This window comes from Poeciliopsis prolifica, unplaced genomic scaffold (assembly GCF_027474105.1).
Source record: "Poeciliopsis prolifica strain line A6 unplaced genomic scaffold, Auburn_PproV2 SCAFFOLD011, whole genome shotgun sequence".
Classification (NCBI taxonomy): Eukaryota; Metazoa; Chordata; class Actinopteri; order Cyprinodontiformes; family Poeciliidae; genus Poeciliopsis; species Poeciliopsis prolifica.
In genome coordinates this window covers 928,617-954,758 of record NW_026562386.1, presented here as the reverse complement: position 1 = coordinate 954,758, position 26,142 = coordinate 928,617, and the positions used below count along the sequence as shown (strand labels likewise).

The following is a 26,142-nucleotide window of genomic DNA, read 5'->3' as shown; positions in this document are numbered from 1 at the left end:
GGACAAAACCTGAGACGTACGTGAGGCGAACAGAGGCCCTTTGTTGCTCCAAGGGATTTGTTTTGACACCATCATCTTACTGCTGCACGTCGCGTGCACTGGGGGTAATTAATCTCGCCCTGCGATTACTGGAACAAGTCAGTTTATGCAGCATCTACCAAACTGCCGTGACACTTTTGTCTTGCTGATCTCACTTTTAACACGAGGTGTTCTCAGGTTCCCCTCTGAAGATTTTGACCCACCTGAGTGAGTGGAAGTGGTTTGAAGTGAGGTAACGCGGCCTCTCCTGCAGCAGGTTGTGTCAGCTCCTTGTCGGTTTGCCTCATGAGATTAGGCCACAACCTACGTAAACGCCTTTTAGGAATCTGAACTCGGTCGATGACAGAAGGAGCTCAAAGCTTTCAGATGTTGATGCATCTTGTTCCAGACTCGAGGTCAACATGCACCTCCCCACCTGCAACTCTGAGATACTTCAGTCGTCTCCAGCAGTAGCGTTTAGCAAGCAACTAAGAAGATCTTTTAGTCCTCCAGGAGGAAAAAACCAAGAGATGCCAGATTCTCTGGGGGATTTTGAACTAGACTTAAGCATGTGTATTAGAGTATGTTCAATATATTAAAGCACTTGAAAATGTCATGTTTAAATCCAAGTTTACCCTTTATTTGCTGAAACTTACATTTGGTGCTTATTGATCACTGTGCACTTTGCATACACTCCAAACATATTTTAAAGGGATAATAAATCTTTTTTTTTTTTTTTTTTTTTTTTTACGTTTTGTCATGTTAGAAACCTTAAACTTTACTATTTTTAAATATCAGTCAATACTTTGTAGAACCAGTGCAGTTAAGGCTGAAAGTATTTTCTTTTCTACCAGCTTTGTCTGACTAGATATTAAGATTTTTTTCCAATCTTCCTGAACAAAGGCTGCAGCCTCAGTCAGATTAGAAGATCATCTGTGAACAACAATATTCGGTGTTTTTAGCTTTGACTGGGCCATTCTAGAACCTGGATGTGCTTTGCTCTAAGCTTTTTCATTGCAGTTTCGGGTCGTGTATCTAGACTTCTGCTGGAACCACTGGCCCAGTTTTAAATCCTCTGAAGCATCTCGCAGGTTTTCTTTCAAGATTGCTTTGGAATGAGCTCAATCCACCTTCTGTCCAGTTTGCCTGTTACCGCTGATGAACAGCATACCCTCAGCATAATACCGCCACCTTCATCACCACATGGATGACATGTTCAATGTAATGTCTGAGAGTCACAGGATTTTCCATGTGGGGCAAACCAAATACATTTTGGTTACCCAATTAGAACATCTTCCTCCATATTCTTTGTGATGCCAATGCGGCTTGTGGCAAACTTTAACAAAAAAAAAAAAACAACTTTTAATGCCTTCTTGTTGCCACTTTTTCATAAAACCCAATGGTCAAAGCATTCTTGGCTGCTTCCTTGACGGACATTTCCTTTGCCCAGACTCTCATTTTAAGTGGACGGCAGTGTCTTTGCTGTTGTGTCATACTCTTTCCATTTTTGGATTAAGCAACAATCTGTGAGACGTTTAGAGTTGGGATGTTGTTTTATAACCAAGACATGCTTTAAGTTTTTCCACAGCTCTTTCCCTGACCTGTCTACTGTGTGTCTCAGTCTTCGTAATTGTGTTTGTTCGTTAAAGTCGTCTAAGGTAAAAACTATTTTATTTCAGACGAATACACCGTGACACGTTCAGTTTCGTTCGCACAAATGGAGCAATTATCCAACTTTCGGAGGGAATTCTTTCCATTTTGTGACTGAGGACTACCATAATAAAAGGGGACTGCATGAAAAGACAAACCACATTTCTTTCCACTTCACATTTGTGCATCTTTTGTTGGCCTGTCACATAAAATCTCATTGAATAACCTGAATTCAGCCTGGGGTGTGAATACTTTTGCAGGGCATGTGATGCATTTAAGAACAATGGGGAAAAAACCGACACAAAAGCTACTCAATAAGTATATTGAAATATTATTAAAGAAATGATTTTATACTTTTTTGTATTCACACATTCCCTTGAGTATTTACTTCTGTTCCTGCACAGGTAATGCAAATCAAAATGCCCTGTTATTGTACTGCCACCTAGTGGATGAAGCAGAAGTTACAAAGGCTTTAATACAAAACTGAAATAAATGTGGTTACATTTGAGACAACTCAGAAATAGTCCAAATAACTTCAATATATTTTTATTTATTTCCTACTTATGGAATGTTTCTGTTTATATCACAGGTTTTTGGTGCCTTTCTATCCTAAAGGAAAAGACTTAAAATGTCAGCTATTTCACGAGGAGATATTAGAATACAGGGAAAAAAGCTCACATCACCTTGTCTTAAGGCAGAAAGTACGGCGGCCACCGCATTTCATCATGCCGCATAACCGATCAGTAGATTATAGCGAGGGAGCGCAAAAGAAAAAAAAATGTCCCATGTCCCCTGGAGGGATTCACAAAATGATTATTTAAAGCAGAAATCAGACACAAATCCACTCCCACTGGCATACAAAACTGAATGGTGTTTATTGCAAAATATATATTTCAATCATACCAGATTAAGGAACTAACAGATCATTTGTTGACTTTTAGACTCTTTCAAATATCAGTTAATGTCACTTATTTTAAAACCAGTTTAGATCGAAGACTCAAACACTAAAACGGATGGAATTAAATACTTTTGAGTTAAATAGAAATCAGTGGGGATCTTAATTTCTTGCATTAAAAGTAGTGAAGTCGGCCGTTTTGAATCGTCTCTAGAAACTTGAGAAACAACTTGAGCTTTTTCCTCTCTGTGGTGTAAGATTTGAGTTTCTTGAAACAAAATCCAGTTTATTCATGCAGCCCAGACAAAGTAATGTGGTGTTTCGCTACTAACAAAAAATACTGATGATGTGTCAAGACGCCGCTGATTTATTCGGACCATCCGTCACTCAGCCGGAGCTCCCTGGTTCTTCTTCTCCTGCCAGGTCTTCTTCCTCAGCTCCAGCTCAATGTCAGTGAACGAAGCCGGGCCCCAGTTAGTGATTCTCTGAGCTCCTTTATGACCTAAACCAAAAAGCAAAACCAGATGTGAGCTGTGCTCAGAACCACTTAGAAACCCTGTTTCCTGACCTCTGACCTACAGAATGCCAGGTCGTTCTGTAGACCCTTACAGCGACAGGATGAATGAATTTATCCTACCTGGCTGGATGAGACGAACCAGCCCTTCATGTTTGGCCACCTTATCTTTCCAAGTCTTTGTCTTGTTTGCCGCTCGCTCCAGTTTTCGTGATACCTCCTTTATAAGAGGAGAAAAGGCAGAGATGGATCATTTAAAAATATATATTGGTAAGGATTTAGTATGACATGCTGTCAGAAATTATCATTTACATTTAGCTTCTGCTAAGTTGTCATTTGTTCCCTTAAAACAAACTAACATTTCTTTTGAAAGCTTTCTACAGTGGCCATGAATGGACAAATTTTATCTTTGCCCTTATGACAAACATTTTCAGAAAACATAGCAGACGTGTTTAGTTTGACTGGAGAAAATCCCGATGTCAGGATGCTTGACTGAAAATATAAAACTGACATAAACTCTGAATCCATCAGCGATGGGCTTTATCAACCTAATTTAGCTACGACATTTTATCTTTCATGTCAATAATCATGTCCAATGGATGTCCCAGAAATATGTGTGTGTGGGAGAGTGAGTAAGCCTGAGTCAAAATGCATTTGGTGCAAAAGTAATTGTTGTAGTTTACAACATTGCCACTAGATGTCAGCAAACGCCACACACTAACGTGTTAATTTCAGCAAGCTGAACAGATTCAATTCATGTTGCATACTTTTTTCTTTTCTTTTTTTTACATTTTCATTTATTGTTTTGAATGTTATTTATTAGGGGATGTAATTATTTAAATTACCTTCTTCTACAATCAAAGGGAAAATATTTAAAAACATAAATATTTGCTTCACCCCGGCTCTGTCTGATCTATGAATGGTTATGAACCTGATACTGCTCCAGCGCCCCCTGCCGTTCCTTCTCCAGTCTGTCCAGCTGCTGAGATGCCGCCTGCAGCTCTCTGTCCTTGGCCAGCTGCTCGGCCATCAGCTCCTCCTTCTCCGCCTCCGTCTGAGTCAGCGTCCTCTGCTGCTTCAGGTAGATCTGCTCCAGCTCCGTCCTCTTTGCCGCCTCTTCCTCCAATAACCTGTTAAAAACCAGACAGCAAGCACTCTTAGTACATCTTTAAATAAGATATATTGTTTATATCTTGTGAATTTTAGAAGAACAGGGAAGCATCACAACGTTGTTGTGTGAACAGGGCAGATTTCTAAGAAAAAGAGTTATAGGTGACCAACGAGGCGGAGATTCAGAGTTTCTAATTGTTAAAAGTGAGTTTTTCCTTTGCACTGTCGCCACATGCTTGATCAGAAGGAGGGTGTTGACATGTTGTTGTGTATTGAAATGAATACAGACCATAAAATGAATACAGACCAACTAGAAAATTATTTGATTTACATGCCATGTTATTAATGGCAACAGTTAAACTTTTACGAAGCCCCCCAAGTCTTTGAAGTTATAAAGTTATTACAGTTGGATACTTGTGCTGCATTTTTTTTTTTTTAATGTTTTTTCCTGTATTGTTTATGACCGTATCACAGCTACAGTTTGCTTAACTCAACACAGAACTGCACAAACACTGCAAATCACTATGACCACAACAAAGAGGTAATCATTAGCTCTCTTGTAGACTTAAAAAGCGAACTATTAACGGCTTGAACTCAGCAGCTGCGACGCTCTGACTTGGTCTTCCTAGGTTTGTTTCTGAGACCTGGCCTGCAGCTTCCTCATGGCCTCCTCATCCTGCTTGGCCTGCCTCTCGTCCTCCAGGGCTTCCTGCAGCCGGTGGTACATGTCTTCGAGCTCTCGGACCCGCTGCAGGTACTGATCCAGCTCGCTGGACTTCTGAGCCATCTGCTCCTCCATCTTCTGCCGCACCTGAAATAGATGAACACGATTGTAGTGAGTCCGCTGAAATGTTAGGACGAGAGTTTGTGCGCCGTTTCCCAAATATGACTTCATGAACTTGGGAGCGAAAAAAAATTGGCGCAGCTCCTGAAATGATGCGACACACATAAATTCCAGAAGAAAAACATAAACCAATGTGGAAGATGATGAATGCATGTGTAGGAACTTGCTTTTCCGTTTTCCCTATGTAGGAAAAATCATTCATATCAAGACAGAGAATAAGAAAAGAAGCCAAATTTCTCCTCAACCAGGAAACAAAATTCCCAGGATTTTCCCAAACTTTCCCACACGGTTAGCTATGAAGCCATGTTTCCTCATTAAAGTTTAATCTCATGTGGAGTATTGGTTTTACTCCCAAAGCTTTGAGATTAGGAGACAATTCAGGTTGTGATAGACACAATGCTATGAAAAAAAACAAAACATTACTTATTTGATTATTTCACTCGTGACATTTTTTGAAACATTATCCGGCCCATTGGTGAATAATCAATTGCATTCCTTGTCAGAACATAACTGTGATTAACCACTACTTGGCCATCTGTGCTCAATTTCATCAACAGCACATTGACCTGTGAAATAAAGACATTACTCAACATGAAAGTGAAACATTTTACCTCCTTTCTTTAGCACTAGTCAAAAGTTTACAGAACTTTGAATAGGGTTCAAAGTACTAGGTTCTATGCTGGTACAGTACCAGGGTACTGGGGCGTAGTATTGCATGTCTGTGTGCATCAAAGTATCAATGCAGGTCAGAACTGGAGCAGAAATAACAACATCTGCCTTAATATTGCAAGAATTTGAGTTTTTCTCATTTTTCTCACAGTGGCAAATAAAGCTCACCAGAGAGCTCCTATTTAAACACTCGTCAGGATTTATTTAAGTCATTTAAGCAGCTGTTGGGTGAGTTCCTCTTGTTTATGCAGATTTTTTTTTTTTCTTCATTTTTTTACTTATTTGTCGACTTCTCGTTTGTCGGCACACCAACATGGAAATAATAACTCAATCACGTCCTTTGTCGTGATCATCATAATTACATTTTTTATTAAGTTTCCTTAAGCGTTTACACCAGTGATGTGATGCCACACTTATAAAGCAGTGAGGTAAAAACCCTTTACCATTTTTTCTCTCTCCAGGTCCAATCTGTACCGATCCTGCAGGTCTGACTGGTTTCTCTTCCTCCGCAGTTCCTCCAGCTCGGCTTTGGCTTTGGCCTCCTCCATTTTCTGTGAAGCACGACAGAGGAAGGAGCCGTCACTGCTCTGCTTGAGCTGAGGCCACAGCCAGCACAGAAAGCGTTTATGTAGTTTCTGAGGTTTGATTAAAGAGGATGTTTTCAAGTGGCCCCTTTTAACATCGGCATTCTGGGCTCCAATATAACTCGGCGCCAAACTACTTTTAGCTCTTGCAAATATGAAACATGGTTTGACATTTAAAAAAGAGCCAAGTGGTCAAAGAAAAAGAGAAGTGAAAGATGAGGAATAATCTGCGTCAGCTTTAAAAGCATTGAGCGTGGACACCATGCTTCAAACAGACAGGTGTCTAAATTATATACTAGGCAGTTTGCATAAAAAAGTTTTACTTCCCTTTTTACTGTGGCTGTTTTGTGAGATAAACCACAATATGTGGGGTAAAAAAAAACACAAAAAACTGCAGCTGTGATCAACAGCTACAGTAAGTTCAACTGAATTAATGCGTTTTGTTTTCCTCATTCCTAGTTTTTAAGATTTTTTTCATATTCGTCCACAGACAGACTGAATGGACCATTGGGATTTCTCTGTGAAAATATTTGGAGGTTGTTAACCACAGACCAGCCTCATGTCTTCCAGTTGTCTCTGTTTGGCCTCATTAGCCGCCTGGAGGTTCTTCATCCTCTCCGTCAGGTCCTGCTCCTCCAGCTGCTGCTTCTGCCGCAGCTCCCGACGCCTCAGCCGCGCCTCGCGGTGCGGAGACAGCAGGCCGAGCCTCAGCAGCTGGACGCACGTCTGAATGGCTGCCGGAAAACGTGTGGAGAGGGAGCTCAGGGACAGGCGTTTTTAAAAAAAATTAAAAAATGACAGGATGATTGGAGAAGCCGTCCAGTCGGTACCTTGAATCCATTCCTGCTTCTTCTTTTTGTCCGAAGCGCTGATCTCAAAGCTTTTATCCAGGCACTTAATGATAAAAAGGCACTTCTTCCCGTCTCTGTCTTGCAGAGGCTGGAGAGGACAAAGAAAAAAAAAAATCACATGAATGTGAAATCAAGTATATGTGCAAAACTCTTTCTTCGCAGTTAAATCTGAAAATAAAAAAACTTCCCTTTACCTCCACACAGCAGCTCTGGTCAAGAACGATGTCTCCCTTCTTCTCCGCGAGGTCTTCGCAGACGTAGTAGGTCAGCGAAGTGGGTCGAAGGATGAACCAGCGCTCCATCCAGTTCTTCCTCTTGTGGCCTTTTTTCGTCATGTAGCCCTTCAAAACACAACACCGAGTTGAACCGAGGCAGGTCTTCTCACCGACCCCCCGCCGCCGCCGGCGTCCGATCGGTCCAACCTGCTTGAGAATGTCCAGAATGAGCTCCGAGAAGACCTCGTTGATGCTCATGGACAGGATCTGCCGGTCCACGTCGTTGCTGAAGTAGATGACTCCCACCAGCTCGATCAGCTCCCACACAGTCAGGCAGGTCTTGGCGCTGTGCCGCATCCTGTAGTCTGTGAACTTTTCCTCACACCACCCCATTCCCATGGCCTCCGTCAGCTTTCGCAGAAAATACTCCACCTTCACAGGTGGACAAATTAGTTAGTTGAAGCTTTAAAGCAACGAAAGCACATGGTTATTTTTGAACAGCTCTGAAATTGCAACATTTTCTTTCTAGTCTTTTTGGTGACATAGAGGAATGCTGTTTATTGCCGAGAAATGCCTGTGGAAAAACAGTAGAACTAGATTACCTTCTCGCTGATAAAAAGTCATATTAGTAATAGATTATAATCTATAAACATAAACCTGGAATATCAGCACAGTGGCGGGATTATCATGATTTGTTGCATCGTGGTCAGAACCACGCATCAACCGAGGATGAAATGAATCAAAACCAACCATGTCAGCGGTTTGTGTGCAGCTTTTCACAAAAGTCATGCACCGACTTTTCAGCTCAGGTCCTATTTATTTGAGCTAAAATTCTGTTTTCCAGGTTATCTTTGGTATTTTTCTTATATCCAACAGACAGAATGGAGACAAATTGCCCAGTTTCTGCTTGTGATCAAAATCAAAGGTAAATATTTTCTAACTTGTCTGAGACATAAAATCGTCCCATCTGTCGTGATTAATCCACTTTATAAACCTGAATGATCCATAAGTCAGAATTGAGAAGTTAAAAATGATTGAAAAAATGCTTCTGAAAATGATCAGGGAAAGAGAAACAGAAACAGAAAGGCATGGTCTGATCCAGATATTTGGATCTGTGTTTTCCTTCCTTTGCAGATTTACAGAATTCCAGCTGGAATCACAAAATTCCTCTTTACGCCTCTTCCTCACCTCCTCAAACACAACCACTAGCGGGTATTTGTCTTCCGACAGGAAGTTAAAAATGCACCAGACTTTGAACGCATCATTATCTGAGATGATTAGCCGATGAGGGTGAATATTCTTTTTGTAACACAAAGTCCAGCACATCCTGTAGAACTCCAGCACATCGAAATCCTCCTGCACCTGTGGACGAAAACACAGAGTCAGAGAGGAGTCACAGAGAAACGCCAGCGACCGGCTTGTTTACAAGTGCAGAGCAAAAGGATTCCACTGTTGGTCTGCAGGATCTGAGGCGATGTTGTTACAGGGCTCATTTTTATTCAAGTCAGAGTTTGGCAGAGAAAAGGGAAGAAAAACGTCTTGCAGCACAACAAAGGGAGCCTGAGCTGTTTACTAGCTGGACTGAGTCAACTGAAACTTATGAGAGCCACAGCTAATTTTAATATTCATGGCACCGCTCTTGCGTAAAAATTAGAGAAAACATCTTACTCAGAATTTGCAACCACATTTAGATGATGAGTAATTTTAACGTGGCGCAAAGGAGGTGTGTGATCATGAGATTCATTTGGGTTTTTTTCGACGTTTCAGCGGAGAAGTATTACAAATCTTTCAATAATGTAAAACTATATTCCACTGAATCAATGATTGGAAAAGAGATTTTTTATTTTTTTTAACCACTCTTGGTCCTCACCTTATCGAGAATGTACCTGTTGAGGTAAGGCATGTAGCCCTCATTAGACAGAGGTCCCTTATCGTCTTCTTTAAAATGCTCTTCAAAGGTCAAAGGGTCATGGGGGATCTTCATCACTGTGCACAGGTTGTAGGAGAGCACCTACACAACAACAAGTAAACCAGAGCACAGCTGTGAATGTGAGAGCATTTATTCATTCGAAACTCGGAGTCCAGTAAAGTAACAGGGAACAGTAATGATACTGCACTCTGCCACAGCGACACGCACCACTAGCCGAGCGATCCTCCAGCTTCTACATGATGGTTCAGTGCGCTCAGCTGCACTGTTGCAAAAGGTCATCGGTTTCATTTCAGTTCTTTGCAGCACTGATATTTTATCTGGCAAAGTGTTACAAAAATATACTGAGCGAAGTCAGTGACGTTTGCTTAACACCTTAAAATATTAAAAAGGCAACAGAGCAGAGCAATGCACCATCAGTGTTTTTCCCCCAGTGCATCATAAGCCTGGAGGGCCACCAAGCTTTACTTTGCATTTTTTTAAGGCTTTGTAGTTGGTGGCCAGGTCTTAATCTTCCAGTCTTTCAATGACACTTAATTTTCAAGTGATATTTTCAGATTTTCTATCTACTTTAAACATTTTTTTAACTCAAAAACACGACGGGCCGCTGGATGAATGACTGTCCAGCCACTGGCCTCGGCATGTTGTCTTTGACCACATCACAAAACTCTTAATTTTCTCAAACTGACTGCTTGACCCTAAAATCCAATGATTTCCAAGGTTACCAAATCCCTAACCATTAGAGCAATGGTTTGCTTTAGTGGTTTGGTGGGCAGATTCGTCTGCATTTACCTCTGGTGACTCTGGCTCAAAATCTAGTAGAAAGGTTTCAGACGCCTTACCAAATCTGTACCACAAAGGACTGAAGGCAGTTTCTGGAAAGAGCTTTTTGTTTCTGAAGCTCTCAGGAGGCAAATCTTGTTGTTTGTATCCAGTTTTGTTTTAGCCGCGACATGCAACACTCTGATTTAGTTGCAAAACCATTTACAGAAGAGAAGATTAAATACTATTTTATCTCTCAAAATAGAAACTCCAACGAGGCATAAAAACAATTCATGTTCAAGATCTGCTAACAGCAGATTAACACACAAAACATTCCTCTAAATTATTATCATGAGAAAAAACAAATCAGCCAAAGAGATTTTGTTTATTATTACAATAAAGAAATGTTAAACTATAATAAATCAAAACTAAATTAATGGTGACATATCTGCACAGGGAAATCTGATATAAACAGTAAATATTTGCAGAAAATATTTTTCAACTGTTTCTGCAGAGAAAAAAGTTGAATCATGCATCCTGTATGATTTACAGAAGCAGAATCATGCAAGATGCAAAAAGTGCTAACCCAAGTGTTCTTGTGGTCAGACAGAAGTGAACAGAAATCAAAACGCACCTTTAACTGAGACTTGGAGACTTTCCCACGGTGGTCCACGTCCAGGGCCGTGAACGCATGCCAGATGGCTTTCAGAAGCTCCTCTCGAAGCCACATCTTGTCTTCTGGCGGCACCGGAACCGGCGGCGGGTTCAGCGTTTGGGTCTCTGAGCCCGTTTCTGGTGGAAAGCCTGCGCTCTCTCTCTCTCTCTCAGGGCAAACGCAGAGGGGAAGGGCTGGCGCAGAAGGAGAAGTGATGCGCGCTCCACGTGACGTTCAGTCGGTCGGGTTTGTTTTTCTCCTGATCCAAATATCGGTGACACGGTGGGAAGGAATACAGCCAGTCCACTTAAAAATGTGCTCCAAATTTAGCTACAGTTTGAAAAAAATAAAAAGAACTGCTTTTTTTTTGTTTTCTTTAAAGAAATTCTGCCCTTCCTGTTCAGTGAGAACAGGAAGGGCATATTGATCTCCCACTGATTAATATGCTGCTGTTTCTGAACTGCTTCACCAGATTGCATTAAGAGCCTGTTTGTGTCATTCAAATAAGTTAATGAGACTTTTAAAAATCTTGAATGCAAACCAGTCCTCCAAAAACACCAGAGAACCGCATCAGCTCCAAACCACTATGCGACCTCTCCCGTGTTTAAGTAGTAAATGTGTTCATGATTTGTTTTCAGAATTTTTCAAAATACTATTTGACTCATTTCGCAAAATAGAAAAAATAGAGTTTCGGACCACTAAACTGAAAATCAGAAGTTTTTAGCTTCTCCAGCTGCAGATGTTTAAATAAATCCTCGTTTTGGATGGGATCAGATTCCCATTGTGTTTGTTGAAGGTGTTCAGTCACAAAACCCTGTTTTTACAATCCTGCCTGATTAGGAGCTTGAACACACAGTCAAATAGCAGCTATTTACCCCTTAAACTAGTGATCATAATTAAAAATGTGTATGTTTTGAATTGATGAAGACTGGGTCAGTTTCAAGCACATCAAATGAAATATACACATATATAGCTTTTCCTGAGCTACATTCTAAACAATTTTAACCATAAAAAATACACAAAACCCAATCAATATTTTTACCTACTAATAAAAACATGTTAAGGTTTTTTTGGGGGGCACTAGTGGCCTTTATTCATCAGTAGCTTGACAGAGAAAGGGGCAGCGTGAAAAGAAACTGAACCTGGGTCGGGCTGCAGTGTCTGTATGTGGTGCGTTTGCTCTACCACTGATCCACCTGCTGCCTCCACAGAAACAGTTTGATGATCTGGTCAGAAAATAAAATCCGGCCACCTGCAGCATGTGAACGACACACAGGACCGTATGTTGGTAAAACATGACAAAATGAACAAACATGATTCCCTTAGCTTTTTTTTTTTTTTTAATATGTTGTATATATAGACGGTTCATCCATACACCAACCAAAAGCTTGAGACCTTCACGATAAGTTGAATTGTACATGCTTCAACGATGTATCCAACGGCACATCCAGTGCTGACAAACACTTGTCCTATTAGCCATACTGAACACCAAAAGCATCCTCTCGTCCTGAAATTGTGTGCAACTGATTCTCTCCGACCAGATGCATTTGTTAATCAGCTGTTAACAACTGCAAAGGAACAAAGTTACAGCCTGTATTTCCCCATTCTTAAATAGTCTTGAATTAAAAAAAAAAAAAAAAAAATTTGCAGTCTGATACAGAAGGCTAGAAGACCTGAACAATATGAAAGTGCTAGTCATTAATTTACAGAGATCAGGCATCACATGAATTATCCAATATGCTACATATGAATACAGCTGTTGATACCTTACAAAAGCCTCTGGTCGTTTTTCAAGGCTACTTGAAAAATCAATAACCTTGGCCTGTATGTACATAAACGTGAGTGTTTGTTTGTTTATGCAGAAAGATTCGCAGATTTCACCACTACCAGAGGTATAGTCTGAACGTGGCCCCTTGGCCACAGCGATAATTAGTCCCATTATCAATTCTAGCAGATAATCCACCCACCCCCGCCCTCTTTATTTGTTTCAGTGGGAAGAAAATACGAAGGAGTTGCTGTCTCAGGGGCTCCAGGGGACAGCGTTGTTCAGAGCTTCTCCTCTTGCATCGTGCTCAAGTTCTTGGTTTGGTTTCCTGAGCCATCGGTTGCATTTTAGTTGCTTTTCCCCCCACATCTTCTGGTGCTATTTCCCATTTGACAGATTGAAGAATGACTCAGAAGAACCAGTTCTGGAACCACTATTTAAGGGAACAACACAAGCTTTTTTTTTTTTTTTCACTTCACTACAATCAGTCACAGAGTAATAAAAAAAGAGTAGAATAGATGACTCAATTCATTCCCGGAGCCGTGCCCCCGAAGTTGAAAGTAGATGGCACCACCGGCGCTGTGAACTTGTAGCCGCCGTGTTTCTCGATCATTTTGGACTCTGGAAGAAGATGGAAAGCAACAGGGATTTGAAAACAAAAGAAATGTTCCAGGTTTTTCTTTCTTCTTTGTTTAAAAACTCATTTTTCCATGTGAAAAAAATAAAGTGATTTCTTCTGCAGGATCAGAAGTATTTCCTTCTTAAGTCATTCAGTTTTTGCCCCCTTTCACCACCTCTGAATGTTTTGTACTTGCTTTTGAAAAACACCATGAAAAGCTTAAGACTTAGAGTTTTATGTTTCAACAAGAACACAGACTAAAATTTCCTTTTATAATTTATACAGATATGCAATTTGACATGTTTATAATAAAACTTAAAGGTTTCAATCAATTTTAAAATGTCAATTGTTGACAAAAAGAGAGAAAAAAGCAGGCATGATTCAGGTGTGTATTGTTGCATCTCTACATTTATTCAGCTCTAGTCTGCTGCAGGAAAATGTAAAATAGATTGGTTTATTATCTGTTATGCCTTTATTTTTTTTCTTGCATAGGAAAAAAGTTAATATAGTCTAAAATCCAAAAATTGGTCAAATTGCCCCTTTTTGGAGTGAGTGTACCACCATTTCTGACCACTTTGAGAAAAAATTAAATCTCAAGGTAAAACCACAGAAAACATTTTTTTAAAAATCATTCAAAATTTCTGATTTTTTTCTTTCTATAAACAACCAATTAAGTGTTTGCACTCAAGGCCTTATTTATACACAGCATTTAAACTAAATTAAATACCTTTGGAGAGTGCATTGGAATGCATTAGATTTGAGTTATGACAATTCAAATCACTTTTTTGTGACTCAATAGCATCACTTAACCTTTTTAACTTTGTTTTCCCATCATGCCTTCAACCCCACTGGACATAGCTAGGGTTGATGTAAATGCAATAAATAAAGAAAGAAAGCAAAGCGAAAGAAAGAAGCCATGCATAAATTATTTTATTTCCAGAATTGAAGAAGGTTTTCATTTCGTCTTAGGTGGCGCTCACCGTGTGCCGCCCGCCTCTGGTCTGCGAGCGTGCCGATTTCCAGAAGCTGTTTGCGCTGCTCGTCGTCGAGGGTTTGCGTTAGCGCCTGGTACCATGCGGGGTCGCGGCTCTGGATATCTGCGTCAAGAGACGGGTCACAGACGGGTGAGCCCCACAGCTGCTGACTGCTACCAACACTGACTGATGACAGGCGGGCCTCTTACTCTGTAATATGGCTTTAAAGATCTGATATTCATCCACTAGATTATCCTCATCATCCACAGCTGTAGCGTAGCCCTCGAGTGCCGTCTCCTCGGCGTCGTCGTCCTCCCAGTCCTCGTCGTCTCCGTCCTCTCCGGCGTGCTTTGCCAGCATCTCCAGATACTCCTGGCCCTCCTCGTCGATGTCGTCCTCGTCGCTTCCCAGTTCCGCTACACAAAGTTTAAAAAAGAAGCAAAATCCATTTAGGATGCACTCGATTTACCCAGAAGCAAAACTCAGAATAAGGCTGGCGTGACGGAGAAAACACACACCGTTTTCATCCTCTTCTTCCCCGTCTTCGTCTTCGTCGTCGTCTTCATTCTCGTGTTCCGCTCGACAGGCGTACGCCCTCTTCAGGCCGCTGAACAAAAGGATGGCTGCGGGAAGAAGCTGCCCGCCCACCTGGTTGATGGCCGGAGGCCTGTGTTCGAGGTCAATGAGAGCGCAGAGGCCCAGGACGCACATCTTCCTGTCATGGAGGCTGGCAAACAGGAAGAGTCAAAGTTATATCATCAGAAAATGTCATTTAAAAAAAAAGACATCATCAGTAAACATTTAAAATTCCAGGCTCTTTGCTTTCATTTCAAGCAGACTTGAAGGAGTAGCAGGAAAAGGCAACGTTAAGCTCATACCCGAGGAAGCAGTCGATATCTTTAAGCCACTGGGTAATGAAGTGGTTGGTGATTGGTTCAGTGCTGTTGGGGAACCGGAGATTCTCCAGAGTGTTGAGGAGGAGGGGCGGGCTGTAGTAGAGAGCAGCGATGGCCACCTGCAGGCACATGGTCCGCAGCTCGCTGGTCTTCACCTCCCGCGTCAGGCGCTCCAACGCCGTGCCGACAAACAGGGGAACGACCTGCAGCAAGGAGGAAGTCATGTTTGAACAAAATCTACGGCGAGACTTTTAACAATAATACCGACATCTTAGTAGCTCATCTAAGTGAAACGTAAAGGCCTGACCTGATCAATGCCGCGACCTTTGCACTGCAGAATGATCACTTCCAACATTTTGGCAGCGTGGCACTCTGGGTCTTCACCTGGATCACCAGTCAGGACCTGCACCAATCACAACGAGGGATTCATCTCTATGGTCGGTCATCAAGGTAACTTAAAAAATAACCTTTTATTTCATTGTATGGTTTCAACTACATTTTTGCATGCCTTTGGCAGTGTTGAATGCCATGAAATTCAATCAGGTTGATGATCATTTTTGGGTGAACGTTAAATTTTTCCACCTCTTTTGTTCCAAATTCTTAGAGAAATCTGTATCTCTTCTACGTTTATACAGCATTTTCTTTGTATTTTCTGTCTCTGAAATCTCTTCAAACTAATATATTTTATTGTGTAAAAAGATAAATCCTATTCACCAAAACCAGCATTTCGTGCATCAACATTTCAGAAGACTCATGAATTTGTTAGACCTGGTAAAGATGAACATTTCTGGTACAACTAATGATATTAAAAGCAATATTTTGCATGTAATATTTCCAACATTTACCTTCTTGCACATGCTGTAGATAATCTCCAGGTATTTGGTGTCTGACAGGAGTGTGTCTGTATCCACTGTGACGTAGTTGTGAAGTAGAGGCATCATATCTGGTAAAAAAAAAAATGATGCAAATTTGTTTACAGCATTTAGAAGTCTTAATTCGACGTTGAACATATTTCACTTCTACGATGAGACGACAAGCTTTCCTCGGTGTCTGTACCTGTAAAGTAATCAAACCCGTCTTGCTGGAAAACTTCGTACACAAGTGGAAGAAGCTGCCACATCTGTGGCGACACCTGCTGGCAGGTCAGGCTGTGAGCCAGGGACAAGATCTCCTCGTAAAACTCTGAGAACGACAGACCCAGGAGTTTAAGGATCATTTGGTTTCTATTAGGTTTCCATAGTACAACATGCAGGTGCATCGTGAGCCGCTTGTGCTTACCGAGAACGTGCTGCTGCAGCACCGTGCCGATCACCTGCAGACAGATGCCCTCCAGCTGCTGGGTGATCTGCAGCAACACAGGTAAAGGAAATAAGCAAGTTAAGAATTTTATCCAGAAAAACAAGTCAAATGGATAAATGTCATGTACCTCTACGTCAATTAGTCTTAAATTGAAAGATGGATTTATAATTTTATTCTAAGCAGCATTTCTATGAAAGTCATGTCAGACAATTTTGACTGACATTTGAATTTGGTTTAATTATTTTTAAAACTGATCAGAGCTAAAAGAGCTTGCTGCATAAACTGCAACATACACCAATACTAATGGAAAGTTGAGTGGAAGAACAAACGGTGGAAGAAAAAGCTGCAACAGCTACAACCCACGTCTTGGATGGGATTGTGAAGAAAAACAATATTTTGGGGGAGACTGTCCCTCAACACAGAGATGCCATTAAGCCTGTCATAACAGGAATTTGATTTCTATTCAGATTAATAATTTTTGGAAGGGAATTTTTTTTTAAATTCATTTTCTTTTACAGAGACTTCATAATTGATTTTATTTAGTTTCGTTTGAGAGTGGGTTTTTTTTATTTATTGCTTCATTTGGTTGTTTTATTAAATTTATCAGTGAGGTTAAACCTTCTTTAATAAGCTATTATCAAAATATTAGTTGAAAATTGTCTCAAAATGAATATTGTTTTTTGCAATAATTTCTGGGACAATTTCTCATCCAGTAAAAACCCGTTGTTGTGACAAGTATTAGTAGAACTAGAAGCAGCAACGTCGTCTTCACATGCATAAATCGCACCAATTTACTTCATCTAATGTGGGGAAAAATATGCACAAAAAAACAAAAAAAAAAGGGGGTTGGCTTTCTATTCTCAGGTATGGAGCCATTATGCAATCAAAGCAGGACGGACAATCTGTTTGGAGTGCTTTGACTTCAAGCAGCAGCAGTGCATCAGCAGACGTGGTGGCAAAGTGCCCCGGCACTATTTCTAGCGTCTGCCTCAGCCTGTGAGTCATTCTGAACATGGAGAGAGCAGAGCCTGTTCCCAGGAGTTGGTGGGTGGCGCAACTGTGTTGGCAGGAACCCTGCAGCAGACCGGAGCCCGTTTCCCATCATGAAGTGACGTGAAGCGGAGCGGTCAGGACGCTAATGCGCGCGCCCGGTTGGTTTTGTGTGTGGGCTTGCGCTGATGCTGCTCACCTCTTTGTGGTCCTCCACCACACTGAGCAACGTGTCGATGGTGTTGAGGATGCCCATGGCCGTCACCGCTTTATCGTCGCCTCCCTCCTCATCGGGCCCCGTCTGAATCACCTGGTTGAACGTCATTGCCTGTGAAAAGAGCAAGCACATTTATATCACAGGGAGACACGCAGCAGATCGGTTTCCCTTTGCATTGTTTACATTTTGTCTGAACCAAGACTTCAATAAAGTGCTACTGATTTAAAAATTTTTTTAAATTATCAGCTCTTACCAAGTGCTGCGTCATCTCCACAGCTATTGGAGTGACCTCCTCGCTGTATTCGCAGATCATCTTTTGTATGACGTTGGTGAGGTCATCGTTCTCCGTTTCCCTGACGATGTGCAGGAGAGCCTGCATCACCGGCCGAATGTAGGGAGCGATGTATTCTTTGGCTGACAAAACAAAATATGCATCAATGTGTTCTTTTTTTTTTATCATTATTTAAATTAAACCAGGTCTGTCATGCCTCACCTTTCTCCTGGTTGCTGATGAGAACCTGCAGAGCGATGGCGGCCTCCACTTTCACCGGCATCTCATTGTCATTGATGAGGCAGTTTCGGGTCAACTCCAGGGCCGTCTGCAGGTTCTGATCGCTTTTGAACTTCACCTCGCAGAAGTAATGCAGCACCCAGCAAGCCTTTTAAGAAACGGATATCAGGATAATGTGGTCTGATGAGGGTTTACTGAAAGGAAATGTGTGATCCGGTGCTCCGCACTCACTCTGGCTCTCATGTAGCCCAGTTCACTGCGGAACAGGGGGAAGACGTGATTCTGCAGCATGAACTCCATCTGGTCTTTGTAGATCTTTTTCTGTGCAAGAATTATACAAAATAAAGGACAATAAAATCTTTGCTTTAAAATTTGATTTAAAAAAAATAAATAAAAAGCTAATGTGAAACAGCTAAACATGAAAGCATCAGAATACTGGTTTTGTAAATACTAAAAGGTGATTGCTGCAACTGGAAAGGTCTAGGACGTCATTAGCGACCGCCCGACCCGGCCCACTCTGCGCCTCTCTCCGCCCTGGCTTTGTTGTGAAAGTATTTTCTTGACAAGAGGCTGTTAGCTGTGCTTCCTTTCTCCTGTGTCATTTTCCTTCCTTCTGTGCCTCGCACACAAAGTGGTACGGCCGTGCAAAGCAAATCCCCAACAAAGCCGTCTCCCACAACATAACAAGACAGTGTTATGGAAGGGTCTTTTTTTTTTTTTTCTACGCTCTGGAGGAGGAACGCTCAGACTAATTTCTTTTTCACTGCCATCTGGAGAAAGTGACACATTTCCACCAGCTATTCATGATGGAGTGATGCAGAACAAGAATGAGGGGAGTTTTACTGAGGCAGAGATGAGCTGGTTTGTTTTCTCAATGGCAAGAATCTCCATGTTATGTTAATAATCAGCCAAAACAGCAATATTAGTATCAGATCTCAGCTCAAATTTGCACATTGGTGCATCTCTACCAAATTCAAATCTTCAAGGTACAAGCTGTGTGTTCAAACTGTAATTTGGATCATAATTTTACTCATGTTAATGTTTCAAACTAAAATATAAAGTTTGTCATTTCAAATGATTACAACAAGGGGATCATTTAGCATAACAAAATAATTTAAAAAAGTACATTAAATGGCATAGATAGAAGACATCAACTTTGAAAGCTTTTGTGCACAGCTTACTTTCAGTAGGATTTCAGCCAGAGAGCCTATCATATGCAGGGCCCCGTCCTTTTTCCTGGGGTCCGAACTGGGATCGGTGAGAATCTGGTAGCAGAAGCCCATTGTCTTTTGCAGTACCTGAAAAAGAGCAGCAACCGGAATCCTTTCTTCAGCTCAGAATATCAACTATAAAGTAAACAGAAATAGAATCTGCGCGTCTCAAAATTTAGATTCAACGCACTTCTTTCCTCTTGTTGCAGGCAGTGAAGAGGAGCGTCTGGGCGGCCGTGGTTGGAGAGATGAAGTCCTCGAACACGTCTAACAGAAGATGACATGATAGATAAGCTGTTAGTCATTGCATTTGTGCTCAACTGCTTTTGGATGACGGACGAGGAGGGAGTTCCTCACCGAATTTCATGCGGATGTACTCGTACGGATCCTCCTGCCAAAGCTCCTCGTCGGAATCTGTGTAACACATAAGAGGGAAAACCACATCCTGTATGATGCCCTGAAAAACAAGAGCAACAGCCAGAGGTTTAGCCCGACACAAGCCAGAATTCCTAGCAAAAAAATAATAATAATAACTTTAGTAAAGCAAAAGTGTCACGACAAAATTTGCATGCATCGAACAGAACACTACATGCATCAACATCAACAACACTCTCTAAAACTTAAGAGTGTGGTGGAGACACTGCCATGATTATTAAGAAAAAATTAGGTAACTGCAATAGATCTAGTATTTGCAGTGACAAAGACTAGATCACTGCAAAGACCTTATTTATGGGATGCCTAAAATAAGTCACACTGGTACCTGGATGTGTGGTTTGAGGTTTTTCCACGTCAAAGCATGTGCTATTCCTTGATTGATGTAGTTAAGCGTCTGTTGGAGAACTCTGGGAGCAACATATTGCTTTTCCTTGTACTGGTATAAGACTTTCAGCAACACCTGTAACACACACAAAAAAAAACACCCAAACTTCACTTCACCAGGCTTTTACACAGTAAAGTTAAATTTAGCTGTTGGCAGTTTGACATTCTACCTGCTGGGCAGCCACTGCGTACTCCTTCAGGAACAGTTCAGCAAACTCTGCGTACTCTTTGGTTGTGTTACCGGGACTTCCGTACCTGCAGACGAGGTTTGGGGAATAATTCTGCTTTCCTTCACATTTCCTTTGAAATCAAACGGTTGTGGGGATTTTTTTTCTTACCTCTCAAACAGTCGAGCCAAGATGTGAAGGGCCCATTTCTTGCATTTCCACCAAGGCAGCTCTGGTCGCTCATCTTCGTCGATCTGCATCGTCTCCTGCATAGATCACATCAGGAGAGTGTGTTCAAGAAGGATTTAAAAACGGGGCTCCTGCAGGTTTCACCAAAGGTCAATACCTTTTAAGGCCCTTAGCAGTGGAATTTAAGACTTTTATCATGACAGAAATGTAGAAAAGATCATTTTATATAGTAGCAGTGACAGAATTGTTTAGCCCACAATGAAAGCAGCATTGTGCAGGTTGGAGAAAGAAGTGAAGAAGAATGTCACCCAGCCAAAAATTACACTTTATCCATGATAGGCGCAAAAAGGTAGCAAGCGCATTTGTGCTAGCTACAGCCGCTGTGAGTCACAAAACGCAATGTTTGCGTTTGCCTGACAGAAAAGTCCCATGATAAGAAAAACCTACATGTACAAAATTAAATAGTTCTGCCATGAAAAAATTTAAGACCTGTGAGTAACAATTTTAAAGCCAACGTATATTTTTAATAAATTTAAGACTTAATTTTAGGTAAGCAAATTTAAGACTTTTTAAGGATGCAGACATCCCATGTAAAATAAAATAAAAAATAAATAAAAAAAATTAAATAGTAGACTTGATATTTTTAACATTATATTAAAGGTGTTCTGATCTTACTGGGGGAACGTCTCTGTCCACAACTGTCTTCAGGATCTCCATCCACTCTGTCAGGATCTGTCTGTTGATGAGCTCCAGTGGGAGATTATACTAGGAGGAAACAACACTGATTTTAACATAAACGTCCCAAACACAAGAGCAAAAGCTGACCTCAAGTCAACGCCATATGTGGTGGTTAAACTCAGATCCAAAGTGTACCTGAAAGAGAGCGTAGAGGATTTTGAAGATCTGTTTCTGAATGAGGACAGATTCGTTTGAGTGGTCCTGGAGCAGCTGGATGAAACGGTCCTTAAGCATGGGCATGAAGATGTGCATGGCTGCCACAAGAGGCTGCCTCTCTTCTGGTTTCTTATATCTGAGTCAAACATGAGCGCAGTGTTAATTCTGCCGTAAAACATGGTGAGAGAGAGAGAACAGAAGACACCCAGGATGAAGAGCCAGGACTCACTCGTAGTTTTTGACGAGTTGGTAGAGGCAAAGCAGGATGCCCAGCCAGGCTAAACTGTTGTCCGACTGCAGGTAGAAGCCGATCTTGTCCACGATGCTCGTCCACTTCCCAGGGTAGTCGTGCTTGATGATGTGGTGAATACATGTTGTCAGCTGGACTCTGGTGGAGCCAATTTAGAAGGCGACAAAATATGAGGCGCGAACAGGAAGGGGAAGATGGATGTATGACAAAAATAAAAAATAAAAAATCTGAGCTCCTCTAGCTTAACTGAGCCTGCAGGGTTTGTGGTTACCTGATGCGCTCGGGGGATTGGATGATTGCCTCTACTATGTTGTCTCGGATGAACTGCCTGTCTTCCTCTGGGATGTTATTAACGGGCGGCTCTGAGCCAGCAACTTCTCCATCACTCCAGTGCTGGATGATTTTGTTCTTAAGGTAAATCACACCTAGAATAAAAAGTAGCACAACGCTCAGGCCTTCTTATCACTTCCAAATTGAATAAATCTGGACAATAACCACCAGATCCTACTTCACTTTGTGACTAAGCTGTAGAAATGAACTCTTCCCTAGCTGAGTGCTTCTGAATGTAACACCAACGTGAGCTCGGGTCGCCTCTACAGTGTGCAGCTGCATGACACACGGGGAGAGGCATTTGACAAAGCAGAGATGAGAAAGCAGACGTCAGAGTGCTGACACAAATGTCTCCACCGCTGGTGATCATAATCCAGCCCATCAAGGCTGACAAAGCATAAAACCCCTTCTACATCCCCCCTCTATTCATCTCCAACCAGTACAGCACAAAACACTCGTTCAAGTAGTCACCAATGTTGTGATATTTTCATATGAAAGCAAGGTACAGACTTGGGAATAACCAGGAATCTAATGTGAGTCAGCTTTCACTGTTTTAATATAATAATAATAATAATAATAATAATAACCCTCATGAAGGTGGAAACTCCCTGACAAATCTAATCTGTTTGTAATTTACTACATCCGTATGTTGCTGTATTAAGAGTTTTAGCTGAAAAGTAGAACTACGAATGTGTAAGAATTTGAAAAATGAACCAGTTTGACCTGACAACTTTTAAACATGTATTCTTCTCCCCATTTAGTAACATGTGACTGATTCAAAACAAGTCCTATTTGGCAACAGTGTGTGTGTACACAACTTCAGGAAGGCCTTTAACCTCTAAAAGCAGGCATGACTCATGTATCAATGCTAACAGATCCCAATTAAACTTGTACACAGGTTTATGCTCGCATAAAAACATTGATAGTCAGAAATCAACATTTCAGCAAAGAGGTAACTCAATTTGAAAACAAAATGACTAATCACTGTTGATTATGTCAGATAAGGCTTTTCAGCCTTATCTGACATAATCAACAGTGATTAGTCATTTTATATCAGTCAGATAAGGCTGATCAAATTATAAAAACTTGCTGTAAGCACAGTTGCTAGGCAAACAAGTCAGGATTTTACAGTGGCAATTTAACCCTTAATCATTTCAGAAATATGTGAATGAAACTTAATTATGGTATGCGGTACATAGTTACTGAATGGTATTTACAACACTTGCAGCACAGGATTTTGTTTACTCTAAAACAGTCGGCAAGATGAAGCCTCACCTGCTTGCCTGACCGGCAAATCCAGCTGATCAGACATGGTGACACGCAGCAGAGTGGACATGAAGTTAACCTGGGTGTGAGCCTGCAAGCATTTTCAAAAACAGACGATTATGGTCAGACATGCGATCTTAAAAATAATACAGACTTCAGTCATATGGCCCAGCATTTCTGACTTAGCACTTTGAATTTTTCCAAAGCAGCTTGGGTCAGAGTGCCAAAAAAGGCAAGTGGAATATGTGAAACAAAGGCGTTTGAATGGTTATACTTGCTTAAACTGTTACTGAGCAACTAAAAACAAAAACTAAATTTTCCAAAACATTACACATCCTTTAGCACAAAATAGATAAAGTTATTTCACCAAGTACATTTCTGTGTAAGAGCAAAAAGCTGTTAAAGAGCACCGGTGGATGAATGGGACGAAATAAGTACATGAGCACAAGTACAGTGGTATGCCAAACTCTTTGCAACAAATACAACCCAACAAGCGTCAGTAAATTCTTTCAGTCTCTCTGCGGCGACTCTTTGTCTATCTGACTTTGGACTCTAATCGACTAAATCCCAAATTTTCCCCTTAAAATACATCTGCAGTTTGTTATTTTTTTTAGGATTCATTTGATTTGATTTCTGGGAGCCAATAGTTAGATGCACCAAAAAAAAAAAAAAAATTACCATTGGTAGTATTTTATTTAAAAAAAAAAATGTAAGTGTAGGAATTGACATCACAATCCATACATTTATTCTGATGTCTGCAGACATTTTATTTAAACATAATCCCAATAGGCTGAGCTGGAAGACAACACTATTCTCTCTGCCATTCAAGTGAACTATCAATGCATGTGGGTGTAGAGAAAAAAAAAAGAAGCTTGCCCTGAGCACAGCCAAAAATATACTTGAGATGTTTGAGTAAGTAGAGCAAAACACGAACATTTGTCATCATCTCCGTTATTGTTTCGATAGAAATTACAAAACCGTATTGAGGCACACCTGCGAAACTAAAGCAAAACAAGCCAATAGGGGAAATTAGAGCTACGGTTTTGATTCAAGCATGATTTTGTAAACTCTAAAACAGATTCTATTTTTTAAAGTGAGATCTTTCAAAATTGTCAAGATGTTTTTGCAAACCACAGAGGAAACAAATATGCAAACTGTTAAACCCATAGTCATTGGGATTTTAATGAGTCAGAGAAATAAAAGAATCACTCACACTCATGACATAAATACAACTATTTTTTACATTGTAAGTTTTAAATCCACTGGTGTTTCTAATCATTTTCCCCTTTGCCATTAAATAATATTAAAAAGACTAATTTGTCACTGGAGCTATTAAATCTGAGGAATATTTTATGACAACCGATTTCTATACATTTTCAGGGATCAGTGGACTATTCCTTTTGTCACCATCTTTCAAGTTAGCTTTCTTCCCATTGCTCTTATCATAATTAAAAACTTAAAGATGATCAAACTATATGAAGACCAAAAAAAAGCCAATGTGTTTTCCAGAATGTCTCACCTAATTAAGTAAATACTGGCTGAGAACCTGGTACTCATCATGATTAATAATAATGAAAATCCAATAACCACTACAGTCTGTGATGGGCGTTGGTATTATCTGCCTTCTGCAAGTCATTTAGGCAGATAAAGACTCAACTTCTACTCAAGGTTATGGTGCGTCGTCGCTGTATCCTTTTTGAACAGCATAACGAGACAAACAACACTGTGTCTAAAGCAGGGCATTTAAACAGAGCCTAAAGGCAGGCAACGAACTAAGTTGGTGGACTTTAAATCTGAGCTTCCGCGTGTTTGCTTGACGTATCAAGCAGCTATCTGTTCGCCACTGACGTGATTAAAGAAGGTAAATAATCAGACTGATTGCGAACTGTGTCGTTTCCATGATCTAAAGCAACATTGTGTACAGATCCGAGCACATCACAGTGACACGTGAGCAGAAGAGGCAGCTATGTAGCGGAGCTAGCTGATGTTAGCCGCACAGCTCCTCTTCCTCCTCCTGATACCCAAGATTAGGAATTGTCCAAGAATTCATACAGCTGTACTCGTTACCAGATAACCCAGAGGTACGGATTTGAGCTTATGTGGGCTATGACACGGTTTTTGCTGCGTCAAAAACAGGACGTGGCTAAAGAAATGCCCCGTACACCTCACCAGGTTAGCTTGTTTAGCATTAGCAACACAGCTGGCTTCAGATGAAGCTAATAGCGGTTACTGACATCGCCATTAAAAAAACCCTTCCCAGTTAGGGCTTGTAGCGATAAGCTGACAACACATAAACCCGTGGTAATACACAGCACGCGATGCGACAAAGATTTCGCGCTTGATATATCAAGCTAGGGCCAGCAGAGCCCGGTGTGCGTGATGGCTGCATCTTTATGTTTGTGGACCGCCGAGGCCCGAGTTCAGAACCGCGCCACAATCTTGACTTCACCGCGGACAGCTAACCTCAACTTTTTACCTCGTTCAGCTGTCGCTCCGCGGCCTCCCGCAGGTTTGGGTCCATCGTCCCCCGAAGGGCCTCGACCAAAGACTTGGGATCCATCGCGAAAACTCTGTTTGCGGCTCGGATTTTAATATTTCAGAGGTCTGTCAGTTCCCAGTCACTGCGCACATGGACGCACGGCTCTCCGGTTACCCGGCGCGAAAGGAAGCAGTGAATGAGGTACCCGGATAGATCAGCGCCAAATTTGTGCTACACGAACATCCGGCTGCAGCTGCGTCATTGTGGGAGTTGTAGTTTAGACAATGGAGGCTATTGATTCTGTTTTCTTATCTTTTTTTTTCTTTTTTGCTTACAATTAAATGTTATCTGAGACATTTTAAAGTCTGCAATATTTATCCATTTCTAAACAGCCCATGAAAATAAGTGTCATTTCATAAAAACATGACAAGTGGACTAGTTTCCATTGAAATACATAGAGATCATTTTATTTTTATTCATCTTTTTGTATTAGGACAATTCATTAAATTAACTGTAACACGACGCTGATGTGGGTGTTTTACTTATATTGAATGTTTTTATGTTTCTCTCAT

The 26,142-nt window shown here is 41.1% G+C and overlaps 2 protein-coding genes across 2 annotated transcripts; both read right to left on the bottom strand.

The window, feature by feature from the left end:
• Positions 1–2,519: 2,519 nt before the first annotated feature.
• swap70a (switching B cell complex subunit SWAP70a) lies at positions 2,520–10,842 on the bottom strand. Its single transcript, XM_055036987.1, has 12 exons — positions 10,674–10,842; positions 9,221–9,361; positions 8,539–8,712; positions 7,558–7,782; positions 7,330–7,476; positions 7,115–7,223; positions 6,837–7,018; positions 6,144–6,251; positions 4,832–4,998; positions 4,009–4,207; positions 3,201–3,297; positions 2,520–3,065 (listed from the first exon to the last, which is right to left on the bottom strand). The coding sequence occupies exons 1-12, from the start codon at positions 10,767–10,769 to the stop codon at positions 2,947–2,949; spliced, it is 1,764 nt and encodes a 587-aa protein (XP_054892962.1). The 5' UTR covers positions 10,770–10,842; the 3' UTR covers positions 2,520–2,946.
• Positions 10,843–12,876: 2,034 nt separating this feature from the next.
• Positions 12,877–25,772, bottom strand: ipo7 (importin 7). Its single transcript, XM_055036899.1, has 25 exons — positions 25,568–25,772; positions 23,101–23,182; positions 21,767–21,920; positions 21,475–21,633; positions 21,225–21,381; positions 21,027–21,116; positions 20,334–20,428; positions 20,166–20,250; positions 19,937–20,071; positions 19,534–19,633; positions 19,367–19,443; positions 19,147–19,263; positions 18,197–18,286; positions 17,948–18,113; positions 17,708–17,868; positions 17,437–17,565; positions 16,227–16,293; positions 16,005–16,130; positions 15,794–15,891; positions 15,256–15,351; positions 14,931–15,151; positions 14,571–14,779; positions 14,262–14,468; positions 14,059–14,175; positions 12,877–13,080 (listed from the first exon to the last, which is right to left on the bottom strand). Exons 1-25 carry the CDS (start codon positions 25,649–25,651, stop codon positions 12,983–12,985), a joined length of 3,120 nt encoding a protein of 1,039 aa, XP_054892874.1. The 5' UTR covers positions 25,652–25,772; the 3' UTR covers positions 12,877–12,982.
• Between the last annotated feature and the right edge of the window lie 370 nt (positions 25,773–26,142).

Bases quoted from the DNA above. Each gene is read 5' to 3' on its own strand.
- swap70a (XM_055036987.1), bottom strand. From the start codon at position 10,769: ATGTGGCTTCGAGAGGAGCTTCTGAAAGCCATCTGGCATGCGTTCACG. The intron at 6,252-6,836 runs GTCTGTGGTTAA...CGTGCTTCACAG, and splicing joins AACTGGAAGACATGAGGCTG to AAAATGGAGGAGGCCAAAGC. The intron at 4,999-6,143 runs GTAAAGGGTTTT...CATCTATTTCAG, and splicing joins ACCTGGAGAGAGAAAAAATG to GTGCGGCAGAAGATGGAGGA.
- ipo7 (XM_055036899.1), bottom strand. From the start codon at position 25,651: ATGGATCCCAAGTCTTTGGTCGAGGCCCTTCGGGGGACGATGGACCCA. The intron at 16,294-17,436 runs GTGAGCAGCATC...GTGTTGCTGCAG, and splicing joins TGGTGGAGGACCACAAAGAG to ATCACCCAGCAGCTGGAGGG. The intron at 14,469-14,570 runs GTGTGTGTTTTC...AACTTTGTGTAG, and splicing joins GGAAGAAGAGGATGAAAACG to CGGAACTGGGAAGCGACGAG.